The sequence below is a fragment of the Salmo salar genome, chromosome 04, assembly GCF_965601325.2.
Source record: "Salmo salar chromosome 04, fSalSal1, whole genome shotgun sequence".
Lineage (NCBI taxonomy): Eukaryota > Metazoa > Chordata > Actinopteri > Salmoniformes > Salmonidae > Salmo > Salmo salar.
The window spans coordinates 53,692,242-53,707,736 of record NC_138294.1 but is presented as its reverse complement, the minus strand read 5'-3'; the positions used below and the strand labels follow the sequence as shown (position 1 = coordinate 53,707,736).

The window sequence follows — 15,495 nt, the reverse complement described above, 5'->3', positions numbered from 1 at the left end:
AGAGGGGGGGGGGGGGTGAAAGAGAGAGAACGTGGAGAGAGTTGCTTACATTGCTTATGACACCGCGCTATAAGCTCCAAGTCATCCACATGATAGTAATCATAGCCAGAAGTCCCAAGAACCTCAAAGGGCAAGTACCCGATGATTGGTGAAGCTCTGAAGAGAGACAATAATCAAGATATTAAACAACTATGTTTTATGACAACAACAGACTGGTTAAACTGGGACAACAACTACAGTTTTTATTTTGTCGGAATTTACCAATTTATAGCCTGGAGAGAATAACTTCCATAACTACCTTGACGAATACATTGAAAAATTCATAAACATTACGATTAAATAAACCTAACAAGTCTGTATTGTCTCAAGCACACAGGGCAATAGAATCTCATCTTATGCATTCAGATATAACACATTGACAGAATATCACCTCTCTAAATTGGTTAGGGCTGAGCGAGTGTGACGTTTCTCATGCCTCAAAAATGCATAAACATGGCAATGTCGTATAATCACAGCTATGATTATGACTTGATTTTGGCTCACCTGATGTGTTTCATTCATCAATGCTCAGTTAAATCCATTTAGCCTAGGCCCCCATAAGCCAAATTCTGAATGGCATGCAGGTCACATTATGGAGGCAGCCATTCTTGTAACCCAGCACATAGCACAGTAGTTTGGCAAGGAGCTGTGAATGTCCAATTATAGCTCAGCAGAGGACACAACGTACAATTTCCTCCCCTGGTTTTACCCAATAATATATAAACCCTGGATTTCTGATGCTTTGTATTGGCCAATGAGAGGCTTTGAAGCCACCGGTTCGCCATATTGGCACTCCCCAGAAGAAGCAGACGTACATAGGAATGAATGGAATTCTACAGTAATTCAATGAAATGTTTCAGAGACAAAATTACATGTATTTTTGTTGTTGTAGTGGGGACATTAACATTAGTCTTTGCAAAAAAATTATACTTTAAGGAAAATGTTTTTATATATTTGTTAATTTTCTATTTTATGTTTGACTCACATAATATATTTGAAATGTATGCATTAATGTGTCTGTAATAGAATAAACGTGAAAAAACAAATGTTAATGGATTTGATACTGCAGCGCTGGTGTCATGAATGATAGAACGTAGCAGTCTGGGCTGTTTCTTACTGGGCCGTTATCACTTGGTGTTGCAGACTAATCTTGGGGATCCCTGTCACTATCCAGGGCATGGCAGCAGGTTTAAAGGCCTTTCTGGGTGAGGAGGCCCGGCCACACGGTGGAAACTAGCACAATCAGTCAGTCACGCTACTAGCAGCAGCAGCAGTCTGCTGATCACTGAGCCTGATCACCCAAAGCCAATCAGATGGCACGTAACCAAGGGACACACAGCGTGGCAGTATGACACACCAGTTAACAGAGTTTACAAACAACAATATCATGTTAATGCCAACATAAGGAAAGGAGAGAACAGCAGTTGTCCTCTTGATTCTATGTGTTCCTGTAGTGTTAAAGATGTGCAGCCCAGAGGATGTCAGTAGATGGGCATCGATGATAGTGTAGCTTTCAATAAGGCTATGAAACTTATCAAATTAAAGACTGATAACAGATGGAAGACAAGATGTTAATGTTTCTCAGCTCCTTTTACCTGTGATCTAAGAACAGGAACTTCCATTCAAGGCTGTGTCTGGATGTGAATTCATCACAGGGACCTTCCACATTACACAAATCCTGGTCAAAGAAACAAAAATATACATTTAAGACCAGTCCTGGAATTATAAAAAGTTCTATCTGCGAAAAGTCTAGATTTGAGTTATTGAGCATCAAAGCATCAGAACTGTTTTGCAGTGATGAATTCCTCATGAAGTCCCTCACCTTAAAGGTAAGAGTACAGAGTATCAAAATCCTGGGACATTTGTAAATGTGTTTTTTTTTAGGGGAGGGGGTTGTAATTGTAACATTGTTTTTCTCAAAAGTGGATCTGGGTTGAGTAAAAAGGTTATTTCATAGAAAAGTAAAGTAATTTATAAATGAAGAGAATACACTTCTTCAAACCACATTATCAAGTACATTAATTCATGTTCACCATATATTTGTTAAAGATATAGTTCACTAAAATGACAAATAACTAGGAACATTGCTGAAGCTTACATCTGTATCAGTAAACTTAAATAATTGTCTGGTCTCTGATGCCCATAGTAAGCAAACTATTTGCTAGTTATCCATGAAATGTGCAAAGTTTATATTTTTTGGTGAAATATTCATTCTATGGGAAGTTTTCGTATTGACATATAGAACGATATCAGACAAAACAACAATTACTCTCCAATGGGCCTTGGTACCTCTCCAAGGTACCTATATTTATGTTAGCCAGAGCCATTCTTCTGCAAAACTGGTTGCAAAAGAGGGCCATCGCATAAGATATCAAGGACTTGGAAGTCAAGGACTTGGAATTATAAGGTTCTATCTTCAAAATGTATACTTCTGACATATGGAGTATTATTCAAGTCCCAGATCTCAGAACTGTTTTGTGATGTCTTACTCTTTCATGACTCAATAAGTACATGACTTTACATGCATATAATATGAAGATTCACAATGCAAAAACCTCTAAAACAGGCCTCTAAAACAGGATTTTCAAAATGTACTATTTTCTTCAACACTTTTCCACCGTTCTTTACACGTAATATCCACAAACATAAACCATCTGTATGTTCTCAAATAGAATCAGCAAAGATTTAGAAAAAGAAACATGATCTTACCTTTAAAAATTGCGGAGTGACTAATCGTACAGTGGCAACAAGGCAGACCTGCTCTTCCAGCGACGACGGCAGGGTTCTTGGTAATGTCAAATCAAACCCGTTACAAGAGGATGTAGGCACTGTGAGTCAGAAACAACAGAAACAACATTCACTTCTAAATATCTCACCAGAGGACGGATGTAGGAATAGCAAATATGAATGAACAACTACAATCCATTAGGTGTATTACAACGGTATGTTATAGACACTATGAGTGATAACCATCAACCCCACACAGGTATATCTGTTACAAGAGGACGTAGGCGCTGTGAAACAAAGTCAACTGTGTTTCCTGGCCACATCAGTGTGTGCAGGGGTTTTTGTCCTTGCCGCTTTAATCACACACTAATTGGAGAAAGGAAAATCAGCAGGACTGTGGCCCCTGAGGACTGGAGTAGTGATCTCCAGCTAAGAGTCGAGGGTAATGGCAAATCAGACACAAAAAAATCTATGATTGGCTGTGTGGGGTTATTCTACGAGTGCCAAATATCTTTACATAATCTTTCCATCTCAACACACACTCGGGTGGCCTTACAATGGCATTATGCTATTCAAATGACTGGAAGTCCCGCACTTTAAAGAGTATGGAAATACCCAACAATACGGAGTGTCATTTCAGAGGAGAGGGAAACATTTCCTCATACGTCTAATTTTCCAGTCAATTAGCCTGATATTTGAATAATGATCCACAATGAGATATGCAGTTCTGAAACGGTTTAAAAACCTGTTTGATTGTCTGCCTGCTTTATGTCTTGAGTAAGTTTTCATGACATAATATCTGGTTTATGGCACAAATCTTCATTCCAAACTTAATAGAATGCAGAGGTTGGCCTTATAAATATAACTACATAGTTAAGTGTCTTTTTATCAGTTTGTAGCTCAGTCAGTAGCTAAAAGATGAAATGGCACATAAAATACAGATGATAATCAATAGTTCTGGCTGCTGACAGGGAAAGTCACTTCTGTTGTTATGTGAATATGTCAAGGAAACAAAGACTTGGGAACTAAAACATTGCAAAGTATTACACAACATTCCAATGTCAAGTGAGCTGGAGGAAGAAAAACAAAAACACTCACCATTGTTATGAAACTTCAAATCTCCGACAAATTTAACATACTCATATGTAGACGGTTCCTTTGGGTGGTTGTTTCCTCTGGCTAAATGACAGCAGAACTCAATGTGTGTCTTACCTGGAAAAAAGAGCAGATGGGAGTTAGCTGGAGTGTCTTCAACAAAACACAATGCTCGTCATAAAGAAATATAAATTGCGATTTTTTTTACTGCCAAAGCAAATAACCCATTACCAGGTTATATTTAGACATCCTCTATATATATAAAAGTATGTGGACATCCCTTCAAATGAGTGGATTCGTCTATTTCAGCCACACCCGTTGCTGACAGGTGTATAAAATCGAGGACACAGCTATGCAATCTCCAATGACAAACATTTGAAGTAGAATGGCCTTACTGAAGAGCTCAGTGACTTTCAACATGGCACCGTCATAGGACGCAACCTTTCCAACAAGTCAGTTCATCAGATTTCTGCTCTGCTAGAGCTGCCCCGGTCAACTGTAAGTGCTGTTATTGTGAAGTGGAAACGTCAAGGAGCAACAACGGCTCAGTGGTAAGCCACACAAGCTCACAGAACGGGATCGCCCGAGTGCTGAAGAGCGTAAAAATTGTCTGTCCTCGGTTGCAACACTCACTACCGCGTTCCAAACTGCTTCTGGAAGCAACGTCAGCCCAAGAACTGTTTGTCGGGAGCTTCATTAAATAGGTATCTATGGCCGTGCTGCCGCACACAAGCCTAAGATCACCATGCGTAATGCCAAGCGTGGCCTGGAGTGGTGTAAAGATCGCCACCAATGGACTCTGGAGCAGTGGAAATGTGTTTTCTGGAGTGATGAATTACGCTTCACGATCTGGCGGACGAATCTGGGTTTGGCTGATACCAGGAGAACACTACCTGCCCCAATGCATAGTGCCAACTGTAAAGTTTGGTGGAGGAGGAATAATGGTCTGGGGCTGTTTTCCATGGTTCGGGTGAAGGGAAATCTTAATGCTACAGCATACAATGACATTCTAGACGATTATGTGCTTCAAACTTTGTTTGGGGAAGGCCCTTTCCTGTTACAGCATGACAATTCCCCTGTGCACAAAGCGAGGTCCATACAGAAATGGTTTGTCGAGATCAGTGTGGAAGAACTTGACTGGCCTGCACAGAGCTTTGACCTCAACCCCATCGAACACCTTTGGGATGAATTGGAATGTGAGCCAGGCCTAAATCGCCCAACATCAATGCCCGACCTCAATAATGCCCCTGTTGACTGAACGGAAGCAAGTCCCCATAGCAATGTTCCAACATCTAGAGGAAAGCCTTCCCAGAAGAGTGAAGGTTGTTATAGCAGCAAAGGTGGAACCAACTCTATATTAATGCCCATGAGTTTTGAATGAGATGTTCGACAAGCAGGTGTCCACATACCTATGGTCATGTAGTGTATATCTTCTTGTAGTCTTCATGGTGCAACATGATAAACTCTGTTTTCAAATAGTTTAATATTTTATGTGAGTGCAATGGATGAATCTCTGACAGAGCCGGTGAACCTCAGGGAAAAGTTGCCATTACAACTTCTGTTCCTCACAACCGCTGACAGCTCAGACATTTTGGCCTTTCTCTCATGGCTGGAAATCACACAGCTCCTGGTGAATGGCATTCAACCCAACATAGTTTGTCTCAGTTGTCATAGGATGGCTCAGCAGTGTTGTTTCTACAGCTGAGGTTTTACTTGGCAGGGGAACGAGACCAGCGGGGGAGAGGACGAGGGGGAGTATGTATGTCACTGTGCCATCAACACACTCTTACAAACTGAGCACTGATGATGTTCCAAATACTCTTCATCCAGACACAAAGTCACAGTCACACAGAATGTCTGAAAACAGTCGTCAATTTCTAGCGAGTGCATGGCTCCTCTTTAAATGGGTTACCTTGGGTCAAGAGAATGCCCCCACTGACTTGTCAAAGCACTAGCTCAGATGTACTGTACACACTAAGGAGACTCACTGTATATAATTTTTATTAAGCCTCCAAACCCAATGTGTTGCTCTTCATTAGACTGAAAATAAAGCATTGTGGCATTGTCAGGAGGCTGAGTATACCAGTGGCCCTGTGCCATTCTAACAGAGAGAGAGAGAGAGAGAGAGATCTGTGTAGAATGACACACATTTGGGATTTAAAGTGCAGAAAAAAACATTCCTTATCAAACCAAGACTGATATCATCCCTCCATTGTTACATATATACGTGGATTCAAAGAGAAGTAAAATGCTTCCTCTGTGGTGCTGTAAGCTCCAACTCAAGTATCGGAGTTCACTTATCCAAGAGTAGCTAGAAGTACCCAACATAATGTATGTATTAGTGATGACCACTCAACTCAGAGCAACACACATTACCATAGCAATCGTCAACAGAATGATAGCAGCACATTAATCAAAAGAAAATTGCAGACTTCCTAAGCATTTTGTGTGTTAAACATGAGAAGCAGTGTTGTTTTTTTGTTTTATATATATATATATATATACACACACATTTCTTTACCCCTTTTTCTCCCCAATTTCATGGTATCCAATTGGTAGTTACAGTCTTGTCTCATCGCTGCAACTCCCGTAAGGAATCGGGAGAGGTGAAGGTCGTGAGCCGTGCGTCCATCGAAACACAACCCAACCAAGTCGCACTGCTTCTTGACACAATGCCCACTTAACCCGGAAGCCAGCCACACCAATGTGTCGGAGGAAACACCGTACAACCCTATACCCTACACCCACCTGAATGACCCAGATACTAAGGAGTGTTTTATGGGCCTGCTGTAAGCGGCCTATATGCAGCCAAAATGCAGTCTAGAGCTGCACCGCCCCCTCAAGAATCTGAGCCTGCCTGGCAGGGTTGGTCTTGCAAAGCCAGAGAGCATAATATACAAGGATATTCTCAAATGACAACCTTGACGACCTTGTGGCATTACTGGCAACACTAGCCGCAGTAACTGGCAACACTAGCCGCAGTAACCGATGGGGGTCACACTCTGACATTTTTTCATTTTTATTTGACCTTTATTTAACTAGGCAAGTCAGTTAAGAACAAATTCTTATTTTCAATGATGGCCTTGGAACAGTGGGTTAACTGCCTTGTTCTGGGGCAGAATGACAGATTTTTACCTTGTCAGCTTGGGGATTCGATCTTGCAACCTTCCGGTTACTAGTCCAACGCTCTAACCACTAGGCTACCTGCCGCCCCACATTCAGAGAGGGGGCATATCATTGTGGCCCTGGTGGTACAAAATCAAAGGTCTGACTGCACGGAGATGCTTGGGAATATGGTCAATATGGGGGACCATGTTGTGGGTGTTTCAGGGGAAGGGGGTATATCTGACCTCCATCATCTAGGACGTGACAATGGTTAATCAAATCTCCACATTTCTGCCCATTTTTTTTTTTGCGCAGCTTTGCAGGGCTTCTCATACAGCTGCAACTGTATATGCATTTGTAAATCAAGGCCTTTCTTGAGTTGGGCTCTGGGATGGTGCAACTGTTGAGAATCTGAGTCTACGGTTGTTGTGGGGGAAAGGGGTTGAGTGTGTATGAGTGTGTATGAGTGTGTGGGTGTGTGGGTATCCCACAACTGTTGCGAGGGAGTAAAATATGTTAGGGACAATAAAGGATGATTCACAATAATTGGATCCAGGGGCCAATAATCTCTCCGGGGCCACGGGATCCAGGGGATCGAGGGTGGTCTGCCGGGCATCGGGATGACAACCCAACTTGGGATAAGGAGGGCTTTTAGCGGGGGGAATAGTGGGGACCAATTGGAGGTTTACTTAGTAGCAATGCAAATATCATGGTACAGCTATATAGACAATCATCATGTTACTTTTTGATGGTACGTTTACAAACATATATTTTGATAAATAGAATTGAAACTTGTCTCTCATTATGGTAAGTGGTGAAATAAGTATAGCCAGTTATAATTGTAATGGCCTAGCAGATCATTAGAAAAGACGATCAGTATTTCCCTGGCTAAAAGAGAAGGAATATAATATCTATTGTTGACAGGAAACTCATTCAACAATTTTAGATGAAGTTTTGTAGAAAAAGGACTGGGGGGCGAAATATATTTCTCCCATGGGCAAAGAAATTCAAAAGGGGTGATGATATTAATTAACAGTAATTTTGATCCAAATGTGCAAATTGTCCAAACAGATCATCAAGGTAGATGGATTATTTTAAATATGTTATTGGACAATAAACATATATGACTTATTAACCTATCCAAATAATGATGACCCAAGCCTCTTTGAAAATATATATAAGAATTTATCAACGCTACAAGCAACACTAGACTCTATTATTATGGTGGGGGATTTTAATACGGTTTTAAATACCTCTATGCACCGTAAAGGAGATCACACTAGAAACTATCACCCTCAGGCACTTAAGGAAATCATGAATGTCATGGATATATTGGAATTAGTGGATATATGGAGACTTAAATACCCTGACCTAGTGAGATATACATGGCAGGAGCTTAATCAAGCTAGTCATCTTGATTACTTTCTTATGTCATTCTCTCTAGCACCAAAAGTTTAAAAAGTGTTGACAGGGAACAGAATGCGGTCGGATCATCGCATAATTGGCATATATATATATTACTCTTACAGAATTTCCACGTGGGCAAGGATATTGGAAATGTAATCAAAGCCTACTGGATGATAACTTGTTTATAACTAGGACAGGAGAATTTATAATTGACTTTTTCTGACATAACATAGGTACAGCAGATCCCCTTATTGTATGGGAGATCTTTAAATGTGCATTTACAGGCCATGCAATTCAGTACTAATCTATAAAACAAAAGCAGTTTAGATCAAAATAGTCCATATTAACAAAGGAAATTGAAGGACTAACAGTACAGTTAGATAGCAATAAAAACTGTACCATCGAGGCACAGAATAAGTTAGAGGAAAAACAAAAAGAAATGGAGGAACTTAATTCAAGAAAGATCCAGTGTAACATATTATAAAAATAAAGTGAACTGGATGGAATATGGGGAAAAATACACCAAATTATTTTTCAATTTTTCAATCTCAATTTTCAATTTTTCACCCAATTTTTTTTTTAAAACTTGTTACAAATGATGGAGTCACGCATGATTCACCGAATGATATTTTGAAAGAGGAAGTAAAGTACTTTAAGAATATGTTTTCGTTTCAGTCTCCTCCATCTCCACTAACCGGAGCTAATTCTATGGATTTTTTCCCTATTAATAATGTAAAATTAACATCTGCACAGAAAGACTCATGCGAAGGCCAAATTACAGAGGAACTTCTTGATGCAATTAAAGCCTTTAAGGCTGGGAAAACTCCAGGGATGGATGGCATACCAGTGGAAGTATACCAAACTTTTTTTGATATACTCAGAGGACCATTATTAGCATGCTTTAACCACTCCTATATAAATGGTAGATTATCAGACACGCAATAAGAAGGTCTGATTTCATTATTACTGAAACAGGATACAAGTGGTATATATAAAGATCCAGTCCATTTAAAAAATTGGAGGCATCTTACACTTTAGTGTTGTGATGCAAAAATTCTAGCTAAATGCTTGGCGCATAGAATTAAAAAGGTATTGTCAGATATTATTAATTCTAATCAGACAGGTTTTTTACATTGACGATACATTGGAGATAATATAAGACTGGAAACAATAGAATACTATGAAATATCTATGAAATATACTATGAAATATCTAGGACACCAGGCCTGGTTTTCATAGCTGATTTTGAAAAGGCTTTTGATAAAGTATGACTGAAGTTTATATATAAATGCCTGGAATATTTCAGTTTTGGAGAATCTCTTATCAAATGGGTTAAAGTTATGTCTAGTAACCCTAGATTTAAAATAGTAAATAATGGCTACATCTCAGAAAGTTTTAAGTTGTCAAGAGGAGTAAAACAAGGTTGTTCACAATCGGCATATCTATTTATTATTGCCATCGTTGTTATGTTAGCTGTTAAAATTAGATCCAACAATGATATCAAGGGATTAGAAACCCGTGGCTTAAAAACAAAGGTGTCATTGTATGCTGAGGATTCATGTTTTCTTTTAAAACCACAATTAGAACCCATCCACACCCTCATAGAGGATCTAGATACTTTTGCTAACCTTTCTGGATTAAAACCAAATTATGATAAGTGTATTTATTGTATGTATTGGATCACAAAAAAAATGAAAAATTACATTACCATGTAGTTTACCAATAAAATGATCTGACGGGGATGTGGACATACCCGGTATACAAATCCCGAAAGAAAGAAATGATCTCACTCCAATACATTTTTATAGGAAGTTAGTAAAAATAGATAAGATCTTGCTACCATGGAAAGGAAAATACTTGTCTATTTGTGGAAAAATCACCCTGATTAACTCTTTAGTCATATCACAGTTTACCTATTTTCTTATGGTTTTACCTACACCTAGTGACCAGCTTTTTAAATTAGATGAACCAAAAATATTCACATTTATTTGGAATGGCAAGCCAGAATTAAAAGGGCTTATTTGTATAACGAATATGAATTCAGAGGGCAGAAATGTTTACATATTAAAGCATTAGACCTCTCACTAAAGGCATCAGTCATACAAAGTTATACTTAAATCCAAAATGGTTCTCTAGTAAATTAGTAAGAATGTCTAACACCATGTTCAAGAATGGCCTTTTCCCCTTTATTCAGATTACAACTGTTCACTTTCGGTTATTTGAAAACGAAATAATCTCAAAATATCGTTATTTTTTAAACAAGCCTTAGAAAGTTGGTTGCAATTTCAGTTTAATCCACCTGAAAAGACAGAACAAATAATACAACAAATATTGTGGTTTAACTCAAATATACTAATTAATTAAAAAAACATTTTTCTATAAAATGTTTAAAAAAGGTATAATTGTTGTAAATTATATCATAAATAGGACTGGTAGAGTTATGTCACACAGGCAGCTAACACAGACATGGAAATGTCTGCTCTACCCAAAATTACAACCAACTAATTGCAGCATTACCACAAAAATTAAACAGGCAAGTAGAAGAGGGAAAAAGTAAGGAACATGTTTGTCGGTCCTGCATTAAAGACCATAAATGGTTAAAGAAAATTGTGATGAATAAAAACATATACCAATTTCATTTAAGGGCCAAAAAATTTACAGCTGTGCCATATAAACTGCAAAATAGTTGGGAAGAGATTTTTGATGTACCTATTCCATGACACATGGTTTATGAAACAAAACAACGCCGGATTCAAAACTTCTAATTTTTCAATTTGAATTATTATACAAAATTCTTGCAACCAATAGAATGTTATATATATGGGGGATACAATCTTCCCAGCTCTGTAGATCTTGCTGTGAGGAGATCATTTATTTTGGTACTGTCCATATGTAGCTCGTTTTTGGTCACAGGTCCAGGAATGGCTGAAGAATTGCAACATTTACCTAGAACTAACGCTGATAGCAATACTGGGTGATTTGAAAAGTCATAATCAATCAATAATATAATAATTATTTTAGCAAAAATGTTTATCTTTAATTTACAATCTGTAGATGCTATAGAATAGAAAGGTTCAGTACTTTTGTGAAGCATCACAACACAGTTGAAAAATATATGGCAAATAGAAATCCTAAATGGATGGTGTTAAGAGATAGATGGGAGGTGTTGAATGGGTCTGTAAAATGCATATAGGTTCATAGATTTTGTTAAATAGCACAGTTACAAATAGATAACAAACTGGATGGACATCAGAATTAGAGGACTAAAAACAAACAAAATCTACAGTAAGGGAAAAAATATTTGATCCCCTGCTGATTTTGTACGTTTGCCCACTGACAAAGAAATGATCAGTCTATAATTTTAATGGTAGGTTTATTTGAACAGTGAGAGACAGAATAACAACCAAAAAATCCAGAAAAATGCATGTCAAAAATGTTATAAATTGATTTGCATTTTAATGAGGGAAATAAGTAGGACAGGAGCTGTCAATTCACTAACAAAACAAACCTAGTAGTAATTTCCAACATGAACAGTTTAGTTTTTTTTTTTCAGGTAACAACTTAACACATTTTGATAGTCTCTTCACTTTTATCTCTGTCTGACAACAATCCCTAATGGGAAACCTACAGATTAAGTATTTTTGGTGGCTGGGACAGACGCCGCAGCGTGAAAAGACAGGGGGCTTGTCTGCGAGGACTGCGGGTTCCCGCACAGGCGTGTCACCTGACTGTCTAAGGGAAGTATTGATGGGCGAGGGAGCGGCCGACCTGTGATCCCCTGGCTCTTCGCCCAGTGCCTCAGGCCCCATGTGACTTGCTGGGGTTCCGTCCAATTGTGAAAAACTGAGTTTAAATGTATTTGGCTAAGGTGTATGTAAACTTCCGACTTCAAATGTATGTGTATGTATGTATATATGTATGAATACACACACACACCACACACACACACACACACACACACACACACACACACACACACATACACACATACATACATACATACATACATATACACACACACACACACGCACGCACACACACACACACACACATATATATATATATATACATACACACATATATACATACGTACATACATACATACACACACATACATATGTGTACGTACGTACGTATATATATATATTACCCCAAAAATATATGGGGGATTGGAAATGATGCAGACAATTACATTGATGGAAGCAACAATCTATCCACAATATTGAAGCTTTTTTTTTTAAAAACACCGTACACCAGGCGACCTGTCAGCGTGGATTGCGTCCTGCCCGCCACAGGAGTCGCTAGTGTGCAATGGGACTAGGACATCCCTGCCGGCCAAACCCTCCCCTAACCCAGATGACGCTGAGCCAATTGTGCACCGCCCCATGGGTTGCCTGGTCGCGGCGGGCTGCGATAGAGCCTGGACTCTAACCCAGAATCTCTAGTGGCACAGCGATGCAGTGCCTTAGACCACTGCGCCACTCGGGAGGCCTGAAGCAGTGTTGCTTTACATGAAAGAAAGGAGATGAAAGACAAATGCAGGAATTGCCTATTGTGAATGAGGCAAGGAGGAGATGATGATTATTCTGGACACAGTATCGTACAGGAATACAGTCTATGCTTTGTATTCCTGTAGTTCTAAACATAGACCTAGACGATTCCACACCGGTCTCTTTCTCAGAAGAGCACAATTGTAACGTGGGATTGAGGTCAGTCTCTAGAGCCCTAGATACAGACAGCACTGCTGTGGATTACTGACGCTACCATAACAGTGATTAAAACTCCTATCCACGCTGCTAGGCCAGCTACTATTTTTAGCTAAAGGACTCATCATAGGACCACACTGTCCAGCAATCCAATAAACGGCAACCTGCTCTATATTTCATGGCTCCAACACACCAATAGCGTTTTATAGCCGAGCGTACTTAGCACATCTGAACAGAGTGCCGGCCGTAATTTTCTATACCAAGTGCGCACCGATTTTACATGTAGAATCACGTGAAAATATTGGCATTCAGACGTCTCAGCAGGTGGTCCCTAAAACACAGCACGCTGAATGATCGGCAGACGAACAGTACAGTACAGTGTGAACTCCTAAAGCACAGTGGCAATAGTCATGTAAATACAATAGAACTGGATGGATGCCTACAGGAAAGATTTAACACCGTGTCAAACAGAATTTCCCCCACTGCTGGAATAAAATCGCTGCTTGTGTTGGAGGCTTTGGTGTGTGACTGCTTGGCCACTGCATGCTTTGATGTATAATTCATGACATGGGGATATCGTTCATGAAATAAGTGATATCCAACTTCAATAATTGTTCTGTAACATGGTGCCAATAAGAAAAACAAAATAGAACAAATGTTTATTCAGCTACCCTAGTTTAGACCTGTGGGTGAACAACAACATAATTATGGTGTAAATGTTTGTTAAATGTCAGCCATACCGTTTATGTAAAAGCTAATTAATATGGTGATGGACTCCCTGCTTAGACATCACAAACGACTTCTCATCACCACGAGTCCAAGACACTGAGACAGGCAAGAACATTTTAAACTTCTCATCAAACAACACTATTGTAAAATACAGAGCCATCTCCTAAGCTGAGCATTCCTGGTGGTGCCAGGGCTGGAGATGGACCCAGTACTGATGGACTGAGAAGGGTGGTACTGAGACAGTGAAAATGAGGAATAAATACTCACTGTCCAGGGCGTCAGCAGAGATGGGGTCAGTCATCAGCATGTGGGATGATAGCAGCTTATAGACCTCCCCATGCTCACGCTCATGGAGGAAGTTCAAGATATTTTGGTCCACCATATCTGACTGATACAAAAGGATAAAAGGTCAGTTGCTATGGTCCATGATTGTCCATGAACATGTCATATATCATAGTCATATTATAAGTTATGGCATCATTCTGTAGTGTCAGTGTCAGTGTCAGTGTCCAAATTGTAATAAAGCATACATTGATTTGAATGAGTGTATTGAGAGCATAAGTACAGTACCAGTCAAAAGTTTGGACACACCTACTCATTACAGGGTTTTTCTTTATTTTTACTATTTTCTACATTGTAGAATAATAGTGAAGACATCAAACTATGAAATAGCACATATGGAATTACGTAGTAACCAAAAAAGTGTTAAACAAATCAAAGTATATTTTAGATTTTAGATTCTTCAAAGTAGCCACCCTTTGCCTTGATGACAGCTTTGCACACTCTTGACATTATCAAAACCAGCTTCACCGAGAATGCTTTTCCAAAAGTCTTGAAAGAGTTCCCACATATGCTGAGCACTTGTCAGCTGCTTCTCCTTCACTCTGCAGTCCAACTCATCCCAAACCATCTCCATTGGGTTGAGGTCAGGTGATTGTGGAGGCCAGCACTCCATCACTCTCCTTCTTGGTCAAATAGCCCTTACACAGCCTGGAGGTGTGTTGGGTCATTGTCCAGTTGAAAAACAAATGATAGTGAGACTAATTCGCAAACCAGATGGGATGGCGTATCGCTGCAGAATGCTGTGGTAGCCATGCTGGTTAAGTGTGCCTTGAATTCTAAATAAATCACTGACAGTGTCACCAGCAAAGCACCCCCACACCATCACACTTCCTCCTCCATGCTTCATGGTGGGAACAACACATGCGGAGATCATCCGTTCACCTACTCTGCGTCTCACAAAAACACGGCGGTTGGAACCAAAAATCTCAAATTTGGACTCATCAGACCAAAGGACAGATTTACTCCGGTCTAATGTCCATTGCTCGTGTTTCTTGGCCCAAGCAGTTCAACCATGAAGGCCTGATTCACGCAGTCTCCTCTGAACAGTTGATGTTGAGATGTGTCTGTTACTTGAACTGTGAAGCATTTATTTGGGCTGCAATCTGAGGTGCAGTTAACTCTAATGAACGTATCCTCTGCAGCAGAGGTAACTCTGGGTCTTCCTTTCCTGTGACGGTCCTCATGAGAGCCAGTTTCATCATAGCACTTGATGGTTTTTGCGACTGCATTTGAAGTAACTTTCAAAGTTCATGAAATGTTTCGGATTGACTGACCATCATGTTTTAAAGTAATGATGGACTGTTGTTTCGCTTTGCTTATTTGAGCTGTCCTTGCCATAATATGG

At 39.5% G+C, this 15,495-nt stretch overlaps 1 protein-coding gene across 4 annotated transcripts in view; it reads right to left on the bottom strand.

The window, feature by feature from the left end:
* The window catches only part of LOC106603298 (neuronal PAS domain-containing protein 2), a 93,493-nt gene that overhangs the window by 14,289 nt on the left and 63,709 nt on the right, over window positions 1-15,495 (bottom strand). For all 4 annotated transcript variants that reach the window (XM_014196792.3, XM_014196796.3, XM_014196799.3 and 1 more), the window contains exons 8-12: window positions 14,076-14,196; window positions 3,865-3,978; window positions 2,749-2,867; window positions 1,635-1,717; window positions 50-156 (exon numbers count right to left, since the gene is read on the bottom strand). In XM_014196792.3, the coding sequence (XP_014052267.3) occupies window positions 50-156; window positions 1,635-1,717; window positions 2,749-2,867; window positions 3,865-3,978; window positions 14,076-14,196 (544 nt within the window). The remainder of the gene's footprint in view (window positions 1-49; window positions 157-1,634; window positions 1,718-2,748; window positions 2,868-3,864; window positions 3,979-14,075; window positions 14,197-15,495) is intronic.